At 40.9% G+C, this 24,632-nt stretch overlaps 1 protein-coding gene across 2 annotated transcripts in view; it reads right to left on the reverse strand.

The window, feature by feature from the left end:
- Nucleotides 1–205: 205 nt before the first annotated feature.
- The window catches only part of LOC139478506 (dihydropyrimidine dehydrogenase [NADP(+)]-like), a 49,585-nt gene continuing 25,158 nt past the window's right edge, over nt 206–24,632 (reverse strand). The window contains exons 3-20 of one of the 2 annotated variants that reach the window (XM_071260996.1): nt 23,131–23,301; nt 22,525–22,686; nt 20,936–21,132; nt 20,584–20,665; nt 17,352–17,439; nt 16,404–16,681; nt 14,157–14,367; nt 13,147–13,331; nt 11,749–11,964; nt 10,366–10,530; nt 9,419–9,487; nt 8,532–8,615; nt 8,118–8,238; nt 7,253–7,515; nt 6,388–6,567; nt 5,399–5,629; nt 4,864–4,975; nt 206–3,659 (exon numbers count right to left, since the gene is read on the reverse strand). In XM_071260996.1, the coding sequence (XP_071117097.1) occupies nt 3,517–3,659; nt 4,864–4,975; nt 5,399–5,629; nt 6,388–6,567; nt 7,253–7,515; nt 8,118–8,238; nt 8,532–8,615; nt 9,419–9,487; nt 10,366–10,530; nt 11,749–11,964; nt 13,147–13,331; nt 14,157–14,367; nt 16,404–16,681; nt 17,352–17,439; nt 20,584–20,665; nt 20,936–21,132; nt 22,525–22,686; nt 23,131–23,301 (2,958 nt within the window). In that variant the 3' untranslated portion in view covers nt 206–3,516. Of the gene's footprint in view, nt 3,660–4,863; nt 4,976–5,398; nt 5,630–6,387; nt 6,568–6,651; nt 6,708–7,252; nt 7,516–8,117; nt 8,239–8,531; nt 8,616–9,418; nt 9,488–10,365; nt 10,531–11,748; nt 11,965–13,146; nt 13,332–14,156; nt 14,368–16,403; nt 16,682–17,351; nt 17,440–20,583; nt 20,666–20,935; nt 21,133–22,524; nt 22,687–23,130; nt 23,302–24,632 lie in introns of those variants that run through there. The other variant, XM_071260997.1, reaches the window with a different exon arrangement.

The following is a 24,632-nucleotide window of genomic DNA, read 5'->3' on the forward strand; positions in this document are numbered from 1 at the left end:
TCTAAGCCCTAGCAACAATCCGACCAGATGGGGTAACATGACCACCAAAACTATGTTACCGCCTCATACCATCAGCATAGGTTGCTGACCACCTATTATACCCCAAATCCTTACTGAACTGTCTTCTTTAATACTGTACAATAAGTATATATATATATATATATATATATATTAAAAACAAAACAATGTCACTATCTATGTATGATTTTATTGCCACTTGTCTACATTTGCATACATATTTCCTAATATGTCACTGATTCGAGATTATGGAGGTCCGGTGACACATAGATCAACCACAAGTCAATATTACATAAGACCCCAAAATTGTTTCTTGAATATTGGTATGAGCAGTGTGAATGCTTTATTGGATTCCTGTTTCATGTATAGAAGGTCAAAACATGCATGATGCCAAGTGTTTACATAATTACCTGTCTGGTAAACTAGTAAAATAAATTGGGAAAAATGTCAAAAACACTTTACTGAGAAGTTCGCCTTGCACAAATCAAATGTCACGGTGTACACTTAGCCTTTTGGTATTACATTGTCTCCTTAAAAATTCCATCCCAATTTATGATTTGGTGAGAGAAAACAGGTGTGATCACCATGCACATTTTCTGAATCACTGCACCAGTTGTTTTCATGGAATAAAACAACAGTGAATATTATTAGCAAGATCATCTACCATGATGCAGTCTAACTGAAGATGATGCTCAGATCTGTAAACTACTTTACAATATTGTTAACAAGGCTTCAGATCTATAGGCCTTGGATTCTCTGGGTATTAGGCACACTTTCAGCTCAATCTGTCATGCAGTTCTGGAGAAGTTGAACGTATGTAACATTTACAGATGACACAGGACAACTTGTCACACCAAACTCACATGACATATGACCAGATGAACTGATGCAGCACTGTCAATGATTCCTAACTTCACCTGAGTTACAAGAGGGAGTATAGAAGATATATACACTGGATTAATGTCACGAGGTCAAGGTTGTTTGAAGGTCATGTATATCCTGAAGGTCAAGATTATCTGAAGGTCAAGAATCAGTAAAACTCTGCATGCTGGGAATATTGGGCTTCAAACCATGAAATGGTATGTAAAGGCTGAGCTGAAACAGATGGTAATGGATGCTTTGATCATAAGCAAAACTGATGCACTACTGGAAACTCAAATTGTACAGAAAACAACAAGTATTAGATATAAAGCTGAGTACCATTTGAAGTTGAACAGTAAGAGACTGTGTTGCTACAATACACATACCATGACTGACATGTCACTAAGGCCGCTCTGTGAAATGAGTTTATCACATTAGCTACCAGAGGCGTCTTTGAGAAAGCAATCTTACCACTGAGCCCCTCACTTAAATCCCAAATACCGTCTTATTGTTCACTTTGAGTCTCATTGCTCACCCCCAAATCCTGAATACTAATTAACACAAATCACAAATTACTAAAAAAGAAATTTTATAAAGGACATTTTTACGTACACCATTATCATTTGTTTCGACGTTGAATCGGTGATCCAAAGCTACCATGGTGGGGTGATTGTTGTAACTCCCATATGTTTAGACTTACGCTAGTTGTAGCTCTACGACAGCTACATGGAAGATAGTTGACAACAAACTGGCCCGTATAGAGCCTGTTACTGTACATGACCTACCCACACATACAGCAGAAGGAAGCAATGACATACTGGGATAGGTCAAACTTACATACTCAACAAGCACTTGACTTGAGAGGAGAGATTCTCCATCAGAGATCAACATATGATTGTGGACGCATGCAACAGTTCTAACAATCAACCACAAGGAAAATCAACAAATGTAAACATATACATATTTATACCATGCATTTGAACATATATTCCTAATACTGAAAAAAATAATTAACCCTCATTAAGCTGAAGGAATAGAACATTAATACAGATATTCTTCTCACAAAAAACAATTATAACAATCATCATAAAATCTACATACATAACATTCTTTTTATGTCAGATTTGTTTGTAATTGTTTTAATATGTCCTCTTTGGCTTTTCATATCCAGTTCACAAGGCATGGTCTCAATTTCCAATGACTATAACTATATCCATCTTGTTGCCTTTCGACACAGAATCCATTATTATCCACTATTAAGTCAACTGTCATAACACATTCAAATATGTCATTCGGATGTGTATGTTCATACATATCTTGATGCGTACTTGTGCATGTATGTATTAAATGGGAACAGGAAAAGAAGCATGTGTTCCCTTGTACGGCCTCAAGTGTATATTCTAATATACCATCAGCACCACTTCCCTGAGAACTTTTTTAAAGTTGTATTGTTGACAACAAAACTCAAACACAACACTGCTAGCAAACACTTTCCTCACATACACCTGATTTGCCTTTATTCCTATGGTGTTTTCTTAATAGTCTGCTGCGTTCTCAATTTTTGGCAGATATCTGAATGACCCCCATATGATGTGCACCTCATTCATTCACGGCAGTTGCGTGTACAAAATTACTCCCAAACACAGGACAGCAGTATCTCGTTTCTTACTGAGTAAATAGTTTATGCTTGTGTATAGGTAATCCTAATAATGTCAACAGAGAGATTCTTGTCCCAATTTACTTTAAGGTGACAGGCAAACTTAGTGCTATCAATATCAAATTTACATTACATACTTGAAATCCCACTTTGCACCTATAATGTTCAAGTCGTGTATCAGAAATCCCTTAACAACATTTTAAGTAAATCCATTGTCAAGATGAAACGATAAAGCTGAGAATAATGGACTAAACGTTAAGGAAATGGCATAATATGTCATTGCTTACAACAAAAGTGAATGGTATTGCAAAGCTGTATAACCTCGTTTCATGACATCATAGCACTGTATCACATCATCCATGAAATGAAATGCATGTTGGTAACTGAGGGAAATATGTAAATGCAAACATTTTATCCATTTGCTAAATAATTACTGTATTCACCTTATTAAGTACCCCTGAACAACTTCTAGGCCAAATTGTAATTAATCTATGTAAGCGCTCTGACTAAGAGCGAAAACTGTCAGGACAGTGTATGTTCTTGTGTATATTTCAGATATGTTGCGGAAAACAGCTGCGTATCAAGGTTAGAAAAATGTCAAGTAATTATCTGGAAAAAGTTTGTTTCATTGAAGTTTGTTCTGAGTTAGTTCACTAAAGCTTGATGTCTGAAAAAAATTTAACTTGTGTAAGGTATTGATAAGTCTCCTCTCTCCTTTTTCCTAAGTTCGCCTAGTACAGTAAATACGGTAGCACAATAACATACAGAAATTTATAGATGAACGTCTTATCCATGTGGTTAAAATATTTAAGAGGCAATATTTCAATTTTGATTACAGTGAGAAAATATGAAATCCATAAAATAATTTTTTTAAAGGCAACTGTCTTCAAATAGAACTGTATGTTTTTCAAAAGACATGATTGTTGTAAATGTTATTTCAAGGCAGCAGACTTCATCTGGACATATGTTGGCACGTCTCTCTAGTTGGTTGCCAAGACGACAGCTGGAGCGGAGATGTTGCTGACATTGAGGGGGATGCCACGCTTGGGGATGTAGGGGATTTCTCGCTTGACCATTGTGATGCAGTCCATGATGGGGCACACGGATAAGCACAAGGTACAGCCTGCAACACAACCAGAGTGACCAACATACAGCCATGACAGCACTTGGGTCAAACAGCACTGAGGTCAAACAGGTTGCCCCGTCCTAACCATAGTTTCCTGCTACAGAACTGAAAGCAATGGCTCTTCCACATGCCATCATAGCTCCAATGTAGGTCTGTTCCAGTGAGGGGCGGTGGGCCTGCTTAGTGATTAAAGTGTTTGCTCGTCACGCCTAAGACCCAGGTTTGATTCCTCACACGGGTACAATGTGGGAAGCCTATTTTCAGGTGTCCACCACCATGATATTGCTGGAATATTGCTGAAAGCAACGTAAAACTCACTGTTGGAGTAGGCGAGTTACAACAGTCATTGTGCTAGGAGTGATTCGTGGAACAGAGACCTGCTACGTTAGCATTTGGTCAAGCTGAGGCACTGTTGTTGTTTTCTTGTTTCTCACTGACAAAAACAAGTAACAATATGTATTCCAGCACAAACTTGAACATGTTGAATGAGTGAGTAAGTTTTACGCTGCTTCTAGCAATATTCCAGCAATATCAAGGCGGGGGACATGAAATGTGGGGAATCGAAACCGGTCTTTGGCATGACAGGCGACCGCATTAACCACTAGGCCACCCCATCACCTCTGGACCGTGTTGAAGCTTTGACAGCACCACTGACACTCAATCATTTTGGTTTCAATGTAACCAATGAACTTCAATCAATCAGAGATTTGCGCCATTTACCAATTGACTACCAAATTATCCACTAGTCTACATCCCATAACACAAACATGCAATTTACATTAGTAGATGCAAAAAGATTTTTAAAAACGAAAGTATACTACACCAAAGAAGCTAAAGAACACCTGATTTATTCAAATTACTATATTTAATCTGTCATAACAGATTAACTATAGTAATACGAAACAATCGGGATTTCCTTAACTTCTTTTGGGCAGTATACATCAAACACAACAGAAAGAGAGGCTGTAAGAATGAATGTTCAGACATACAATCACATACTGTAGCAGCCATCTTTGTTGCAGACGCAAGGCAAACAGAATCTCAATACGACCTTTATGTTCTCATCACTTTGTGAACCCACTTATCAAAATAAGATTCCTACTTTTGTGACATCCCTGGTGATCTGATATGCTACAGTTTCATACATCCACAAACAAAGTGGCAAAAAGAGGTAATATTGTAACTGCCAGCTCCTGCCTACCTGTGCAATCATCTGTTACATGAGGGAGATGCGTCTCAGGGTCAAACTCTATGGCTTGGTAACCGGAGTCGTTGCAGGTCATGTAGCACTTGCCACAGTTGATGCACATGTCCTGGAAGTGTGAAGACAGTGCTGTAGGGTGTGTGTAATAGTGTGTGGGTGTGTCAGTGTGTGTGGGTGTGCTTTAGGATGTGTCAGTGAGTGTGTTAGTGTTGATGTGTGGGTGTGTCAGTGAGTATTGGTGTTAGTGTGTGTGTGTGTGTTAGTGTGTGTGTGTTAGTGAGTGTTAGTGTGTTTGTGTGTGTGTGTGTGTGTCACAGGGTTAGAGATAGGAACACTTAATGACACTTGAGACATGTGACATATTGTGTCAATTATTTTTATCCTAAAATCTAAAAAACAACAACATGTTTTTAAAATCGCCTGTGATGCATTCAAGCTGATGACTCTCATTTACAATAATTTCCATATAGCAAAACATCAAGGATAACTTCAATCTATTTATTGTGAACACCAATCCACCATCTGCGCTCACCTCATCTATCAAGGCCACTACTTGCTGTTTGTTGTCAAGGTCATTGTAAGTGCCGATCATCGGGAGAGCTTTACCAATCATATCCTTCACAGAGGGCACAGACTTCTTTGGCGCATTGGCTGGTCGGAGAGGTACCAGTTTGTTGTCATTCCCCAGCAAGTCGGCGTTGACCTTCACCTTTGCTATAGCTTCATCCCGTTCTTTCATGTACAGACCGAATGATGGCAGATGCTGGAAGACCAAACACAAACATTTCCATCATGCCCTTTACCTATGACAGTCGATCAGCCAGTCTGTGACATACAGCACCTGCGCATAGTGCAGCAGATGCAACCTGTCTGCACTCCACGGGACTCCTATTGTCTGCCAGTTACCAGCTGGTAATTGGAGATGTCAAAATGATATAACTGATAATGAGTTTGACAGTAGCCATTTTACAGGTGGTGTGGCCATCGCAGAGTGCAGAGTTGCATCCTTTGGGCACACCAGAAACCTATGCTTGTGGAATTAGAATCCCAGTTTGCATCACTTATAATTCTAGGGTTGTCAACACCATACCCATGCTTGTGGGTTTCACTGAATTGTTAAATGTCTCAGACCTGCATCATTTCAGGCTTTCCTCCCACATCAAGATGTCATGCTGTGATATAACATGTCATTGCATGACAAAATAACTACAGTAATAAGAAAGAATCAGGTGGTCCTCAACTTCTTTTGAGTAGTATATATTCATCTTATTTTTTAAAGAAGATCTCTGCACATGTAATTACTATGCTGTGTGACAAAGGTTCAACAAATACAACTTATAAAGACTCAGTCCATATTTCCAATACAAAACAACCACCATTCTGGAAATCTTCCATATAGAATTTATCAATTAAACAACACCCATTAAAATTGAATTTGTAACCTCTTTAAAGCCATGGACACTAACTCAGTATAGTTTGGAATTATTATTAGACATGTCAAGGAAAACAATTAAGTCTCACTTTTCCGATGAGGTCGGCAACCCGGGGCACGGGCTTTCCCTTCTGGTGTTTTGGGATCGGAGGACTCTGGCCATCCCAGTTGACCAGCTGGTCAATACCTTGCAGATACAGCAGGGTCTTCAGCCCGGATATATAGTCCTGCACCACCGTGAAGTCCTGGTTCTGTATAGCACTGCATACCTACAGCAACACTGCATAGGTCAGAACTGTCAAATACAGGTAGACGACATTCTCCTCCCCCATCCGGCCCACCCCACCCCACGACCAGATATTTAGTCCTGCACCACTGTGAAGACCTGGTTCTGTATAGCACTGCATACCTACCGCAACACTGCATAGGTCAGAACTGTCGTAGACAGGTAGACAACATTCTCCTCCCATCGGAAAGCGGATAAAAGCAATAATTAAGAAACTTTGACCGGCAATGACAAAAATACAGTCACTGACAAAAACTGAGATCACAGCTCCAAAGTCACAATAATTCTGCAAAATATAAAAAAAAGACTGTTCACACACATATACACATCCATGGCTGCAAATGTTGAAATAAATTTGAACTATTCTCAGAGTTACCTTTCCTTGTGTTAAGAGTAACCTGCCCTTGTGTTTAGCATTACCAAGTTCCACACAGCATACCTCAATTCAGGATCTCTATGTTATAGCCATACTACATGGAAGAATTTGGGTTAGATAGCCTGTAATCATCAACTAATCCTTTCAATGAACAAACATAAATATTTTTGAAAACATAAAAGATCAACTATTTACACATTCTCTTTTTCCACCCTTGAGTTAAGAGTTATCCACCCTTGTGATCAAGGTTGTCCACCCTTCTGTTCAGAGTTGTCCACCCTTGTGACCCTACCTGTAGAGCAGAAGCCCCAGCCTGAAGGAACTGCAGTCCTGCATCAGCTGAGTCTATTCCACCAGTGGCCAGGATAGGGAAGTTAGGGAGGTGGCGGCCAATGTCAGACACTGCACGCAGTGCAATTGGTCTGATTGCATTGCCAGACACACCTCCATATGTGGTGTGATGTTCCTTGCCAATGCTGGGCCAGGCAGTAGCATTACTCCGTAATCCCATCAGACCGGAGACAGTATTTGTGGCAGTCACTCCGTCAGCTTCGCCTGGATGTTAGTTATGGATTTAATAAGTATAGCAGGAAGCAAACAGTTGTGTCATGGCACAGCAGGTTATATCATGGTGGTCTCTCAGCAATGTCTGGACCAGACAAACCAGTGGTTGGTAACAAAAGCCAAACTCAATTTCATCTTGATACACACTGTCAAAACTTAAGGAGTTCAGTGAAATGGGGACAATGGTCTTCAGTCAAAATTCAAAATAAATAATGTTAACTTTTAAAAGTTCGTGTGGTATTATGACTACATAAAGTTTAACTAAATGTTAAACTAATGTTAAACTTAACTTGAAATCTAAATGCAAGAGATTAAATTGAAAATAAAAATAGACAGAGTTTGTATTAATTTTTTAGGGGAATAGCTTATGTCTTTACCGCAGAATTTGTGTAATTTGACAGCAGAATTTGTCTGGGACTGACTGTTCAAAGCAGCGATAAACCAAACTCCCTAGGCACCTATTCCAACATGGAATACAATGTGTAGCGATTGTTAGCAAACAGGAAGACATTAGCTCCAGGCAACAGCTACTTCAGACTACATGGTTACACCAGTAACACCATGACAACATGCAACAACAGCAACACTCTCACCTTCGTACGCAGCCTCAGCTATGACAGCGATGCTGGTCACATTTGGGGTCAGCTTTGCAAAGAATGGGATCTTGATGGCCTCTCTCACCCACCGGCAAATATTCCGCACCAATTCGGGATCCTGAGATGAGATTAATAGATCACTATCATTATACAAGACTTTATATGGCTAAATCTTGTTTTAATAATATCAGTGATATTTTCAACCCATTCTTATTTTAATTCTTGATAAAAACAGACAACATTCAGGTCATAATGAACCTGTGGGAAACAGTGTTTAACATTCAGGTCATAATGAACCTGTGGGAAACGGTGTTTAACATTCAGGTCATAATGAACCTGTGGGAAACAGTGTTTAACATTCAGGTCATAATGAACCTGTGGGATACAGTCAAAACACAAGGTCACCCTCACCTGTCCACAGGCCAGCCCCATGCCTCTCTCTCCCATACCGTGGGGACAGGAGAGATTGAGTTCCAGAGCATCCGACCCTGCTTTCTAGAATGGTACAATGGTAAACATATGCATGGTAATGTTTTAACATACAGTTGAAAGTGTCATCAATGCGAAAAACACATTGCGAAACAATCTGATAAACTTTGTATCATGATCTGATAAACAAGTAAATGAGGCCCTCTGGCAGGGACTACTTGCAGTAAGTTCCATACATTGATCTGAGAACTGAAAACTATTGCTGATGATACCAACATATTTAGATAGGGTTTCTCAATGTGTGAGTGCTTCCAGAAATAAATTGGGGTGCACCTCATTTGTGTCTATACAATAAATAGGGCAATTCACTAAGACATTTGTGGGGGCAGAAAGAGAAAGAAGAAGAAAGATGTGGGAGGTGATAGGTTTTCTTAGTATTGGGTGGGGTGGGGATTTGTCTACCTGCAGGGAGTTATCTAGCATTCAAAACTAAGTGCCTTTTAGAATTAGCCCAAAATGGTAATATTGTTCAAAATTGGAATATGAATAAACTCCGGAGAATAGGGAAAAGTTTATTTCAATTTGGGCCTTTTCACTATCATCTGTTGCAGGTTTGGGCCTTTTCACTATCTTCTGTTGCAGGTTTGGGCCTTTTCACTATCATCTGTTGCAGGTTTGGGCCTTTTCACTATCATCTGTTGCAGGTTTGGGCCTTTTCACTATCATCTGTTGCAGGTTTGGGCCTTTTCACTATCATCTGTTGCAGGTTTGGGCCTTTTCACTATCATCTGTTACAGGTTTGGGGCCGAATATGGGCCCCTCAGAGGTTGAGATAAATCCCTGACCAGACACTGCTCCTGCTCACTGACCTCGGCCATCTTGGCCAGCAGTGTCCAGTCCTCCTTGCTGTAGCCACACATGATGCTGGCTATCACAATCTGCAACAAAGCAAACAGCATCAAGGAAAGCAGTTCAGTTGACTATAGTTGTCACAATTAGTACGTGTCATGTAAAAGAAAGCTGTTCAAAGCATGACACATTGATGTCACATAATACTTCTGGAAGCCTTTAGATGTGGACCTTTCATGAAAAGTCTCTTCCAATTCTTTCAACTGCTGATCATGAGGTACGAAAATGCAAAAGAAACATGTTTTTTGTGTTTACTGATATGAAGAGTTTTTACGTAACACAAGATCCTGCTTTTTTGCCTGCATTTTTGTTACAATTAGATTTTCAGAAGTGATCATCATTGATGCAAAAACTTTAAAAAAATGATGACTATTTACGACTGGTCTTCTGTAAATCACCATTTCCTTTTTGAAAATGACAGAAAACATCACAAGATCATTTTATCATGGTAAATGTATGCCAACACTATTAATAATGCACCCAATATAGTGCTCAAACAGTCCTCAAATTCTGGCACTTATTGCTACATAATAACCTGCATATAGTCTTGTCTGCTTGTTGTTTAAAGAAGCACTCAGCAATATTCCAGGTATATGACAGCTGTCTGTACATAATTGAGTCTGAGCCAGACAATCCAGTGTCTGACATCATGAGCATAGATCTACGTAATTGGGATACAATGACATGCATCAACCAATTCTCCGAGCCTGACCACTCAATCCTATTAGTTGCCTCTTATGACAAGCAAGGGTTGCTGAAGATCAATTCTAACCCAGATCTTCACGGGTAGCCCATTTCGGTCACCTCTTACGACCAGAAATGGGTGCTGAGGACACATTCTACCCCACGTACACCAGGGGAAATCTACATATGAAGTATGGGACTACAAGAGTGTGAGCACTGTTACCCTGTCTGGGAAGTCCTTCTTGAGTTCAGTGACACTGGAGCACCAATAGGCTGCGGTCTTCTCACTGATCAGCTCGATGTTGAGGAACGACCCTTGACCTGGTCCAAAAAGGTGACCTGAGGTGGTTCCCCTGACAATACGGGGGGACACATTGGTCACAATATCCTACACAAAAGAAACAAGTAACTGTAGGTTAGTGTTACAGTCAGACATCCCTATCATCATCTGTCAAGGAACTATCTGGACCTGTAGGTGACTGATTTTAATGAGATTATATCAACATCCCAAGTTGTACGATGACACACATTTGGCCAGTCAGACTCCCATATGGTCATCTGTCAAGGAACTATCTGGACCAGTAGGTGACTGATTTTAATGAGATTATATCAACATACCAAGTTGTACGATGACACACATTTGGCCAGTCAGACTCCCCTATCATCATCTGTCAAGGAACTATCTGGACCCACAGGGGACTGATATTAATGACACACATTTAGCCTGAGTGAGTCTGACCTCCCACTTTTGACAAGTATGGATGCTGGGACCTGCTGACACAGAATCCCAACAGTGATGCATGACCTGAAATTAACCAGCCTTGAATACAACTAAGAAACCATATGTTTCAGTTAGGGTTGTAACAATTGATCAATGCATTGGCTTGATTGCAATACATTGATAACCAGTTCAAATACCTGACATTGATGTCAAGTTACACTATCGCAAGTATTGAAAGACAAAATAAAATGACATGATGCTGTTAATCACAAACCTTTCCATTCATTGATATCCAAAATACACATTGATTGAAGAGATGAGTATCTATTCAGACATTATTCAACATTATACATCAGACAAAAATAGAAGGTACCTCTCTTAACACGAACAATATACTAAGCTGAACCTAGGACTTTCTTTGTTTGGCGTTTAATGCTGCACTCTGCAATATTCCAGCTATATGATGACCTTTTGTATGTAACTGAGTGTGTACCAATGTGTATCAATCCACTGATTGACATCATGAGCATCTATTGGGATACGATGCCATGTATAAATCAAGTCAGAGAGCCTGACCACCCGATCTAGTTAGTCGCCTCTTACGACAAGCATAGTTGCATTTTATGACAAGCATGGGTTCCTTAAGTCCAATTCTACCCCGGATATTCACAGGTTCTAGGACTCTGTATACAGGCTTCAGAGACCTTAATAAAATAGGTAAAAGGCCACTTTGCTTGTCGTTAGAGGCGACTAATGGGATCAGGTGGACGAGGCTTGCTGGCATATATTATACTGCAACATATTGCAACAGTGTTAACTATGGAAATACTATGGCAATACTATAATGTTCCTCAGTAGTCACCCAAGTTATCCCAGAGCCTGTACCTTGTCAAGGGAGAATGTCTTGGTCAGGGCAAAGCCCCACCCGGCCTCAAAGGCCCGTCGGATCATGGGGCTGCTGGTGGTGGGCGGGGCACTGGCCAGGCCGAAGGGGTTGGGGAAGCGGAGACCACAGATCTCCACACTCAGGTCAACCTCGTCTATAGGAGTGAAGAAGTTGGGCAGACTTGGCTCTGGGGCAACAATCACTTCATCTTGACTCTGCAACAGAAATATGGATCCATTATCCGTGTTAGTTCCTGGACACACATCACCTTCTGGGGCCAAACGAAGCCGTTGTTATTTAGATAGTTTACTACTTTATTTCATTCAGATTGATAATAACCATATCAATTTCTCCATGTGCAGTTTTCTTAACCACACTGCTCACTAAGAATGATCATTATTTTCCATGGGTCCTAATACAAGGAATTATGACACCCTGCAAACTTATTGTTAAATCAGCTGTATGTCACTTAGCTGCGGTATCCGTATCCCTGTGCTGCTCCCTATTATAAATGATTCAGATAATGCCGTGTCCCTACACAGTACCACGGGCTCTCCCATACTGTTTATCCTAACAGATTCCTAATCCAAATATGCATCGCAATATATATGGTACAGCCATGTTCTTGTGATGTGATCTAACGACAAATGCAACATGATTCACTTTCTAAGACGCTTGCCTTCAAATATGAGTACTTGTATTTTAGATCATGCAATAATATACTTACTTATCAATTTTGAAACTCGATTGGAAAAGATTTTTTGTGAGCAATTGCGGTCAGTGATGGTGGCCAAACATCTGTACCCTCTCAATAATCCCAACCCGATAAGTACATGGAAAGTAGCATGATCAAGGAAGTACACATATTTCAAAGCATGTGTTTAGGAAATGAATCGTGTTGTTGATTTCATGAGATTATAATTCATGTACAATATGGCATGGCTGTTATTCCTGTATGTTCCTGTAGCTCCTGTAGCTCTGTGTAGTGCGACAAGTCAAAATCAAGGGAGCAGGGCACAGGTATGGTTACTGCAGCTGTACAGAGAAAGGCCCTGTCATATCTAGTGATGTTTTATCTCAAAGTTCAAATCTGTATTGACAAATATAAGTTGTTATCACCTGCTCATTTACCTGAAATCACTAAAGGGATGTGATGTAATATTTTTCTGCGGAAGACACGTTTTATTTCAAATGTAGGGATTGTGTATGCAGTGGTGATGTGCTTTATAACATTTCACTATATAGACAGGGTATATAACTTAGCATCGATTTTCAAGGTATTTACAGTGGGGTTGGTTTATAGACAGCAATATACGGTACATCTCACTGCGGTGCCCATCAAGGGATGAAACAGGTCTGATGAGCAGCCCCTTCCCCCTGGAGTTCCCGGTCATCACCTGCAGGTATCTATGTAGGTGCCAGGAAGCGATCTTCCCATCATTTGTGGACTCCACTGTCGTCTGAGCTACCCCAGCAATATCACCGCCACAAAACACCCACGGTTCGGATGTCTGCATTGTTTTGTCGTTCATATCTGGCAAGTTCCACCTGTTCAGTTTAATGGGGTCCAAGGCTTGAATCACTGAAACAAAGCCAGGGGCATGAATACCAAGGCTTGAATCACTGAAACAAAGCCAGGGGCATGAATACCAAGGCTTGAATCACTGAAACAAAGACAGGGGCATGAATACCAAGGCTTGAATCACTGAAACAAAGCCAGGGGCATGAATACCAAGGCTTGAATCACTGAAACAAAGCCAGGGGCATGAATACCAAGGCTTGAATCACTGAAACAAAGCCAGGGGCATGAATACCAAGGCTTGAATCACTGAAACAAAGCCAGGGGCATGAATACCAAGGCTTGAATCACTGAAACAAAGCCAGGGGTATGAATACCAAGGCTTGAATCACTGAAACAAAGCCAGGGGCATGAATACCAAGGCTTGAATCACTGAAACAAAGCCAGGGGCATGAATACCTGAACAGTTTGGCATATCAAACCAAACTGAAGAAAACATAAAAAAATTTATATTCCATATCTAAGTTAGTGATTCAACTACCAGTTTTAGTACTAACACAATTTTTTTCGGTTGTGCGGAGTTGTTTCCCTTAAGCGCAACAGAAACCTATGATCATGGGTTCAAATCAAGGTTTGCCATGATTATGTTTCTTGGAGAAGGCCTTTTAAGTGTTTCCATGTGACTAATCCATCTTATTTCTCGCAATAAAATAGTTTTAAATCATCAGTATGCTCACGGGTTTCACCAAAGCAGTACATGTCTTAGACATGCATTACTTCAGGCTCTCCTCCCACATCAAGCTAACATGCCATGATGTTGTAAAACTGTTCAAAATGGAATTCCCTGTGGTTATGACTAGTTCACGATTCACAAATAATGACACTCACCATCCTCCAGAGTGAGTCCAGATCCAAAGGCAGAGATGATAAAGTCGGCCTTCACTCGGACAAGCTGCTCTTCATCCTCTTCCCAGTCTCCGGCATCATTCTGCTCAGTTCGCAGAAACTCCATCCCGCTAACTCGGCCATTTTTGGTCAACACTTGTTTGGGTGACATGAACGGCATGAACTCACACTTCTCCACCTTTGCTAGCTCCATCTGTGGACAACAGTGTCATGGCTAGATTCATATACAGGAACAGAAACCACATTAGACATTGTAAAGTCTCCTTTAGGTATGGTTAGATTCACATACAGAAATAGAAACCACATTAGATATTGGGAAGTCATCTTTAGCTATGGGTAGAAATTGAAAACTACACACTGAGACCTGCCACAATGAATATGAATAAGTGGCACTGTCCAAATTTTGTAAGGGGTTATGAGTATGCCATACTTGTGTGGGGACAGAACAGTCACATGCACCTATGCATGTAGCTGCCAGATATATTGCTTGCAAAGGAAAACTTCTTGTCCAAATGGTATGGTCCTAAGCATACGTTGCATAAATGCATCTGCACAGTTTTCAATACATCTGTCTGCCAGTAGTTTGTCAGTTTGCCTAAGGCTAAAAGAACAAGAGTCGTAAGTAGATGACAAATCCCCCAGGCCCCAATAATAGCAAAAGGAAGCACTTCAGCCACTGGTTAATACATGTACCAAGTTTTGATGAAAAATCTTTCATGGTTTTCAAGTTTTGCTCTGCAACAAAACACAGACTGATAGACGGACTGATGGATAGAAAGACCAGATGATGACTATATCCCCCCACATTATTTGCAGGGGGGATTAAAAATCTTATTTCTGATCTTTTGGTTTGTCTCATAATGATGCGATGGCGCAGCTTTTGTGGGGCTTTCTTTTGCTTGTTTTTGAAATGACATCTTGCATGACATGGTCATCTGAAGGCAAGAACATAGTTGTCTCTGGTATTAAAATGCCCTTTTCACACCGAGTGATGTCTAAACTGCACTCAATAATCCTCTAATCTTTATAATCTTCCACATACGCACAACCTGCAAAGACACGAGACGCATTGAGCATCATGGTCAGTTTGTATGTTTTTTTAGGGAAGCAGGTTAGAGTTACCTGCCCTTTATAAAAAAGTCCAAAAATTTAAAAAGACCAGGGGGGTAAAATTGAGGAAGGTGGGGACTTGAAACGACACTTTCGGTGGTCCTAATGATAAAAGTATCATAAATAATATTCTTTACTGAATAGTTTGAATAGTGCTGTTTCAACAGTAAGATAAATTCTTGGCTCTCAAGCGATGCAACCAAGCGAGTTAAACACCAGATCACCATTAATGTGCTCTTACAACATGCGCTGGACACTGGGGTGCTGACCAAATATTCCTATGTGGCATTTATTATACAATCCAACCAGGGGTCCGGAAAATTTAAAATCCCAATCGGACATTTACATTTTTGCCACGCCCCCTTCAAACAGCGTGTTTTAGTACGACTTTTTTACACACAAATTACAAGTTGTTACGTATTCATAATATGATGAATTATGAATTGTTTCAATTTAAATTGTTTAATTCACCGGACAATTAAAAACAAATAATATCATTTTAGATATATATGGAAAACATACGTTTGTTTCTGTTATAATAACGATCTGTCAACGTTGTGAACGGTCTAATTAATATTCATGAGTCTGCTCAAGTGTACGCGTTGTAACATTTGGATCGAGACTATTATCCCATATTTGGTTATCACGTGACCTCACGGGAAAAGTGTTTTTTTTAAACTAAAGCTTATTTAAAAACAAGACAGATAATATAATCATAAATCCTAAACTATCGTTGATAGCAGTAGTTATTTGAATACTTTTTCATCTGTACTTAATTATTGACCATAAAAAAAATTTGATATCGATCATCCGAGAAAGCAAAATGGCGGTCAATCAAGATTCAGTATACGACTAGCTACTGAAAACAATAAAATCTGCAAATCCTCGTTGTATGTCAACCAAGTGAAAGTCGTTAGCCACGACTTACAAAATGATCATTCAGACTTTGAGGGTTTGGCAGATCCGCTCGACTGATCTGCATCGGTCGACTGGCTGTCGTCACGCTTTCGCTTCTTGACTGAGGTTACGTATCGTAGCATTGTGAGGATAATGAGGTACATCGATGATGCAAGGTATTTATGGATTATCCAACCCATTCAAATCAACTGCATGATCTACCTCTTCAGGAACAGCCCTGATGTTGGTGAAGCCTTTCCTGAAGACAACAAACACGCGTTTAGCACCACATCTCAACGCCGATGTTGCACAATCAAACGCTGTATCTCCTGCTCCGAGGACGATGACATTGCCATGGAGTTGAGGTAGCTGTGTCTTACATGAACACATGCCACTTTTGCTTGCTGCTGCCACCTTTGGCAGAAAACTCTTGGACGTATGGAAACCCATGTCTTCCGTGAGGTCAGCAAATATTGGGATCTTCTTGGGGTCTGGCAGGCCTGTAACAATGGAATCATCATGATAATAGATAGGAAAATTCGACACGACAGACCTACAGGCTACATAAGTTTTGTTTGCTTGTTGTTTTATTCGGCAGTCAGATATATGTCAGCTATATCACAGCGGCCTGCACCACAAATAACAGTGGCTGATATTATGAGCACATCCAATGCAATCAGGCTACGATGTTGTGTTTGCTTGTTGTTTAACACCGCACTCAGCAATATTCCAGCTATGTGATGGCAGGCTGTAAATATTCGGGTCCAGACCAGACAGTCCAGAGATTGACATCCACGCAATTGGGATACAATGACATGCATCAACCAAGTAAGCAAGCCTGACCACCAGATCCTGTTAGTCGCCTAATACGACAAGCATGAGCTGCTGAAGACCTATTCTGACCAGGACTTCACAAGTCAATCAAACACGTCACCAAGTCTGATCACGTGATACACCTTGCCTCTAGCAACAAGCAACAGCTGGCCGAAGAGCTTTTATGAAGCATACCCCTATTCAGTTTTGTATTTGGTAGTTACTTTTGAAACACATCACAAGGAGACCCTGCATTTGTTAAAGGAGAGAGTTCAAACCTTATGTACATGTTGGTATCAATATTATTTTGAAAATTGGAAGTATGAATCAGTTTTGGTTCCTAGTGAGCCTGCCTACCCATTCCAATGAAGACAGCCTTGTAGCCCTGTTGTTGCAGTGACTTGAGGGTGAGGTCCTTGGTGCTGAGGGATCTACCTGTCTCAACCTGAGCCACACACAGTCAATGAGAGGATGTTGGTGTATAACAGTCTCCAATATTACACCATTATCAATTATAGCTTTATCATATCGTTGTCATATTACAGAAACAGTCACATGTCTGCCATAATACAGCTATATCACAGGAATATCATGGCTGTATCACAGTTCTATCACAGCAATATCATGGCTGTATAACAGTTATATCACAGTTATATCATGGCTGTATTACAGTCATATCATGGCTGTATTAGAGATATAACACAACGATATCATGGCTGTTTTAGTCACAGCGATATCATGGCTGTATTACAGTTATATCACAGTTATATCATGGCTGTATCACAGTCATATCATGGCTGTATTAGAGTTATAACACAACGATATCATGGCTGTTTTAGTCATATTACAGCGATATCATGGCTGTATTACAGTTATATCACAACGATATCATGGCTGTTTTAGTCATATCACAGCGATATCATGGCTGTATAACTACAGTTATATCACAACAATATCATTGCTGCTTGAGTCATATCACAGCAATATCATGGCTGTATTACAGTTATATCACAACGATATCATGACTGTTTTAGTCATATCACAGCGATATTATGGCTGCATTATAGTTATATCACAGTTATATCATGGCTGTATTACAGTAATAGCACAGCAATATCATGGCTGTTTTAGTCATATCACAGCGATATCATTGCTGTATTACAGTTATATCAGAGTGATATCATGGCTGTATTAGTCATATTACATTGATATCATGGCTGTATTACAGTTATATGAAAGTGATATGGCTGTATTATATACTGAACAACAAAAGTTCCTGTGACATTGAATAAGATTTAATGCAAACTTATGTTTTTTACCAAATCTGAAACAATTTCGGTTTGCAACAGATAAAAGACTCCTGTAAGTGTTCAAATGGTTTAATTTGCCATACTGACTTCAGAAAATGTGTGATTTCATAAAAAACATGAACATGCCAAAATGTCAATTTACAAATCAATAGGGTGTGTGTCCAACACATCTTTGTCTCATGGAAGGGACCAGGCGTCGCACAGAGTCCTGTGGGATATCTGTCCATATCTGCTGGAGCATGTTTCGAAGTTCCTGGACTGTCTGTGGAACACGTGGTTAACGTCGAAGGCGCCGATCCATCTTATCCCACCCGTGCTCGATTGGTGAGAGATCAGGGGAGCGAGCCAGCCAGGGGATGACATTCACATTGTTTTGTTGAAGAGAAACCCGAACAAGTCGAGCAATATGAGGCCGAGCGTTGTCATGTTGAAAGGTAATGCCTGGGCCATGACGACGCAAATACGGTAGAACAACAGGGCCAATGATCTCGTCGAGGTAGCGCTTTCCATTGAGATTTCCCTCTACCACTATCAAACGGGTCCTCTGTCTTGCTGTAATCCCACCCCATACCCCATACCATAACGCTGCCGCCCCCAACAGATCTTCTTCCATGACACAGTGAATAGAACTTGTCCCCACTGCTTGGCCGTCCAGCGCAGATGCTGTCTGCACCACTGTAGATGTGCTTGACGGTGGTTTCCTGTCAAAATGGGACTTTTGGTGGGTCTTCTGGCGACAATCCCTGCACATCTGAGGCGGCGACGTACAGTTTGTGAAGATATTTGTCAAAGGCCAGGCATGCTTCTTGCAGTCACTGTTGCTGGCTGGAATCAATTTTGTAGGTGTGTTGTTCGAATCCAGTTGTCTTGTCGATTATTGGTTACGCGTGGCCTGCCACTCTGAGGATGGTCTCTGACTGCATTCGTCTGTTGCCAAATGGTGTTTCTGTGGACGTTAAATTGTCTTGCAACATCACATTGACTTGATCCTGCTTCAAGCATACCAATGACTCGCAGGCGCTCATTTTCGGACAGGCGTGGCATTTCGTAATGTTGAATAATTGCGTAATTTTGTTGTTTTTCTGAGTGGTTGTTGTCAGCACGATGCTAAACAATGCATATGGAATCCCGTTAACGCACATGTTTTTATACCCATTCTTGGGTAGTGAATTGCAGGGGCTTGCATAAAAGTCAACTTTTGCATGGAATGCATGTTTTTCTGTAGCAGCTGTGTTTTTGTGACTTGATTCCATACATGTATTGAAAACCAAACTTTACTTGTTTGAAAAATACACTAAAATATTTGTGTCACAGTGAGTGAGTGAGTGAGTGAGAGTTTTTTAACAGTATTCCAGTCATATCACGGCGTGTCAGCTTAATGTGGGAGGAAAGCCCGAAGTGATGCAGGTCTCAGACGTTTACCACTTCGGTGAAACCCACGAGCACGGGTATGGTGCTGACAAACCTAGAAACATAATCGGGGCGAACCGGGATTCGAACCCACAATCATAGGTTTCTGGCGTGCCCAAGGGACGCAACTCTGCACAGCGAATCGCAGCGCCTTAGACGACTGGGCCACCCGTGCCCCCTTGTGTCACAGGAACTTTTGTTGTTGAGTATAGTTATATCACAGCGATGACCATCAGAACAGAGGTCATATGCCATGTCCTTATGACAAAGAGGTTAGCCCCGTCATCCATCTTCCGATAGAAGTCCAGTTTCCACCCTTGCTGAATTAGGTTAGAATTTCTGAGCTCTTCCAGAGGATATTACGAGTGATGTCCACTTCTATGTCCCTCCTATTGACCAGTCAGATTCCACATCTCATATCACTGACGGCACCAAGTCAAGACGATCTGATCAATAATCAAGATCTAATAAAATGGGTCTTACTTAAAAAAGTGCATCAAATCACGTGAGCACCTTGATTAAAAACATGAAATGATTTGGAAAATATCCGTTTGCACTACACATGCTTTGCAAATCCTGCAATTGACAGAAATTTGCAAAGCAGTTTACTAAGGGGATATTGTTTTCTTAATGCAATTTTGATTGGACTATGCATAGACTCGTTGGTAGAGCCAAAATAAAACTCCATAATTCCAGCCTAGTTCGGTGAGGGACTTATATACACAAAGATGCCATCATCCAGCTGACAAGATAAGGCTGCCTTATGTGGGATGACTCCCTGCTACAATATTACAGTTATACCACAGCCCTATCATGGCAGAATTTAAAGCAGAAAGGTATCAATTCAGAGTAAAAGCAAGGAGACACACCTTGACTCCTAAGTCCTTCATCAGCTGGATCTCAAAGTCGACAACACTGATGGGTAACCGGAACTGGGGGATCTCTGACGTGCTGAAACACGCAGTGTACGATACCCAAGTAAAAACACACACCATGTCTACATGGTATAATAAATAGCTCACCTAGCTCAAACTGTATTCGAAGATGCTTTCGGTACAAATACTGACTGTTCTTGTACTAATCATAGTAGCTGAAATACACACACACACAAAGTCTCAGTTTAGGATGTAAGTTTATGTCAAATTCCAGATTACACAAATCAGCAATATTCTAGCTATATCAAAGCAGTCTGCAATTATCCGAGTGTCTTTTTTAATTTACCTGAGACCTCCCAAATACTCATTTTTCTCAAATATTGTGACATCACTGTATCCGAGTCGAGCAAGGAATGTGGCACAACTGATGCTGGCTGGGCCACAGCCAATCAGGGCAATCTTGGACTTGTAGCTGGCAGGTAATTGGTCAATAGGGACTGAGCTCGGATCACGGATTTGAGGTATGTTCATGGTCTTAAATATCTAAAAAAAGAAAATCAGTGCACAGCTTTGTACAAGCAAACATGTTTCATGATCAACCATATTCTATAAAACATTCAGCATACTAATGCTCATAAAATAGGACCACAAGGCTCTGTGGCTCACTGGAATTGTTTAGTGCCATGTTTAAGTGATGTTCAAAGATTTCAGTTATATCACGGCATGTCAGTTTAATGTGGGAGGAAAGCCCGAAGTGATGCAGGTCTTAGATGTTTACCACTTCGGTGAAAACCACAAGCATGGGTATGGTGCTGACAAACCTAGAAGTTTTCATAATCGGGTCGAACCAGGCATTCACCACTTTGGCGAAACCCACAAGCTGGGGCTAATCGGGATTCGAACCTACAATCATAGGTTTCTGGCATGCCCAAGGGACACAACTCTCTAAAGCGAATTGTGGCACCATGGACAACTGGGCCACCCGTGCCCTTGCTATGTTTAGTATCAGATTGGCACATTTCAAGGAAACCATTGCTAAGATCTTTCATGCAAAGTCTCAACTCTTTAGGTCTTGTAATTGTAGAGGACATGTTGAAAATGTAAAAGTTTACAACAGACCATGGACAACATGCAATGACAAGATCACTTGAATTTCTGTTGGGTGAGATAAAAATGTAGAGTATACTCATATCACATTCACTGTCAAATATTATGAGTGAATGAATGTTGTTTTAGGCTGCAGTTGGTAACAGCTACAGCTACATTATGGCAGATTATAGCATTATATCTGGACCGGGAAAACCACTAGCCTCTCAGTCAGGGATTCAAGGTAAGAAGTGGTTCCAGCAACCTATTCAGGTCGAAAGAGGCAACAAAATGGATGAGTGGTCAGCATTATATCTGGACCAGGAAAACCACTAGCCTCTCAGTCAGAGATTCAAGGTAAGAAGTGGTTCCAGCAACCTATTCAGGTTGAAAGAGGCAACAAAATGGATCAATGTCAGCATTATATCTGGACCAGGAAAACCACTAGCCTCTCAGTCAGGGATTCAAGGTTAGAAGTGGTTCCAGCAACCTATTCAGGTCGAAAGAGGCAACAAAATGGATCAATGGTCAGCATTATATCTGGACCAGGAAAACCACTAGCCTCTCAGGGATTCAAGGTTAGCATTGGTTCCAGCAACCTATTCAGGTCGAAAGAGGCAACAAAATGGATGAGTGGTCAGGCTTGTTGATTATGTTTCATCAGGCCCCGATAATGTGGACTGTTTGGTCCACACTCGATTATTTACAGGTTGTCGTCTCATAGCTGGAATACTGCTGATAGCGGCAGTAAACAATAAACAATCATCACTTGGCTCATAATGCATGGCAAGCTATTGGATCCCTCCCGGGACTGTCCTGTCATTATCCTCCTCATCCTCGTCTCCTTACCTCAGTGGCAAACTGCTGGAGGCCGCCGATGTTGATTGGTCCTTCTTCAGAGGCATCAAGGTTACAACCTCCGACACAGAGGTCAGAGGTCGGGCACACCATGCCACAGGTCAACCCAAGAGGATTGTCTGACAGGATGGCCTTGGCAGCACCATAGTAATTCTGAAACAAACATCCCCCTTAATTAACAGCAAAACAATTATTTTAACAACGAAAATTCAAAGAAAATAATTTTAACTTTTTTCACAAAATTACTGACAAATTATGACATTAAAATGTTTCTTTGTGAGACATTGTTTTACAAATGGACAGTTCGAAAAGTTAATCAATTCAATACACACTGTTGCATATTCTTCCTTAGGCAACCAAAAAATCAGTAACTTGTATTTCTAAGATGGGGTTGAAAGTTCAGTGTATTTGAGGTTGCACACAAAGTTTGTGTAAAAATCATGAAAAGAAACACGTAATTTTATTGGACCTCTAATTTTACCACGTCATTCAAACCTGACTGTCAGTGAAAGTATTGCAGTGAATTGGTTCAGGGCAGTTGATCGTAGTAGATTAGAGATGGACAATACTGGCTACTCAAGGATGAGCTTCAGCTACCTTTGTTGAGATGCAGCTGATAAACGTCTTTATATCCAGCTGGGTGGGGCAGCTCTTTTGACAGGGGGCGTCGGCACATTTGAGACATCGTGCTGACTCCCGAAGTGCAGCGCGTTCGCTAAGTGTCGTGTGTTTGATGTCGTCAAAGTTTTTCACCAAGTTGTTACAACTCTGAAAAAATATTATTAACCTGGGTTTTATCGTACAAGTGACAACAAATGCAAGATACAGTCCCTGAAATAATGTTATGTAAATGTATAAGGTTAATTAATAATATTTCTAACAGGGAATCCTTCATTAATAAGTCTCGTAATTTAAGCCTGAGCTGAGAGAGGGTTGAGTTTAGGCTGACGGAGCTGAGAAGGAGATGAGTGAGTGAGTGAGTATGGTTTTACGCCGCTTTTAGCAATATTCCAGCAATATCACGGCGGGGGACACTAGAAATGGGCTTCACACATTGTACCCATGTCGGGAATCGAACCCGGGTCTTCGGCGTGACGAGCGAACGCTATAACCACTAGGCTACCCGACCGCCCCGAGAAGGAGATGAGTTGTGGAATGGAATGTGCTTCCCATCACCCTACCAGTGCATCAGTACACAAGGTCTTCGTTCATGGAAGTGGGGCGGTCGGGTAGCTGATGACCCAGGTTCGATTCCCGACAATGTGTGAAGCCCATTTCTGATGTCCCCCGCCGTGATATTGCTGGAATATTGCTAAAAGCGGCATAAAACCTTACTCATTCACTCACTCATGGAAGAAGTTGCATATTTAGGTGGAAAGGACAGCTAGATGTGTTTAGATATTTATGAGAACAGAATATAACACTGTACAACAGCTTACACTTACAATATTTTTAGCACATTGTTCCACTTCTTACGCTTTACTATACAATTCAGGTTTCAGGCATATTTCCAGCTTTAATAATTTTTTATTTTGTTTGTTGTTTACCGCTGTACTCAGCAATATTCCAGCTATATGACGGCGGTCTGAAAATGATCGATTCTTGACCAGACAATCCAGTGATTAACATGGTGAGCATCAATTCACGCAATTGGGATATGATGACATGCTTCTACTAAGTCGGCGAGCCTGATTATCCTGTTAGTCACCTCTTACGACAAGCATGAGTTGCTGAACACCTACTCTAGCCCGGATCTTCAAGAGTCTCCAACTTTAATAGAGTGATTGAGCAACGTAGTAACCATGATGTTTGTCCGACATCTCTGTTTTCTCATGTGGGTTGTGACAGGAATGCTCTGATTGGTTAGCGCTAGCATTGGCTGGACAATGTCCGTGAGACCTATATGTACCCCTTGATATATTTACCTCTTTAAGGTGAACTTCTCAGGGTATATAAGGGCCTAATACGGTCATGGCCATTGTCCAGCATGTCAGGTTTCCTGATAAGTAATTCCAGATAGGGGACCCCCAGGTGGAGGCCACCGTATCCCATAGTGATTATCCCGGAATATTAGTAGTGTTAAACAAGTTAATAGATGT

This window comes from Haliotis cracherodii, unplaced genomic scaffold (assembly GCF_022045235.1).
Source record: "Haliotis cracherodii isolate W230 unplaced genomic scaffold, xgHalCrac1.p SCAF_4, whole genome shotgun sequence".
Taxonomy (NCBI): Eukaryota; Metazoa; Mollusca; class Gastropoda; order Lepetellida; family Haliotidae; genus Haliotis; species Haliotis cracherodii.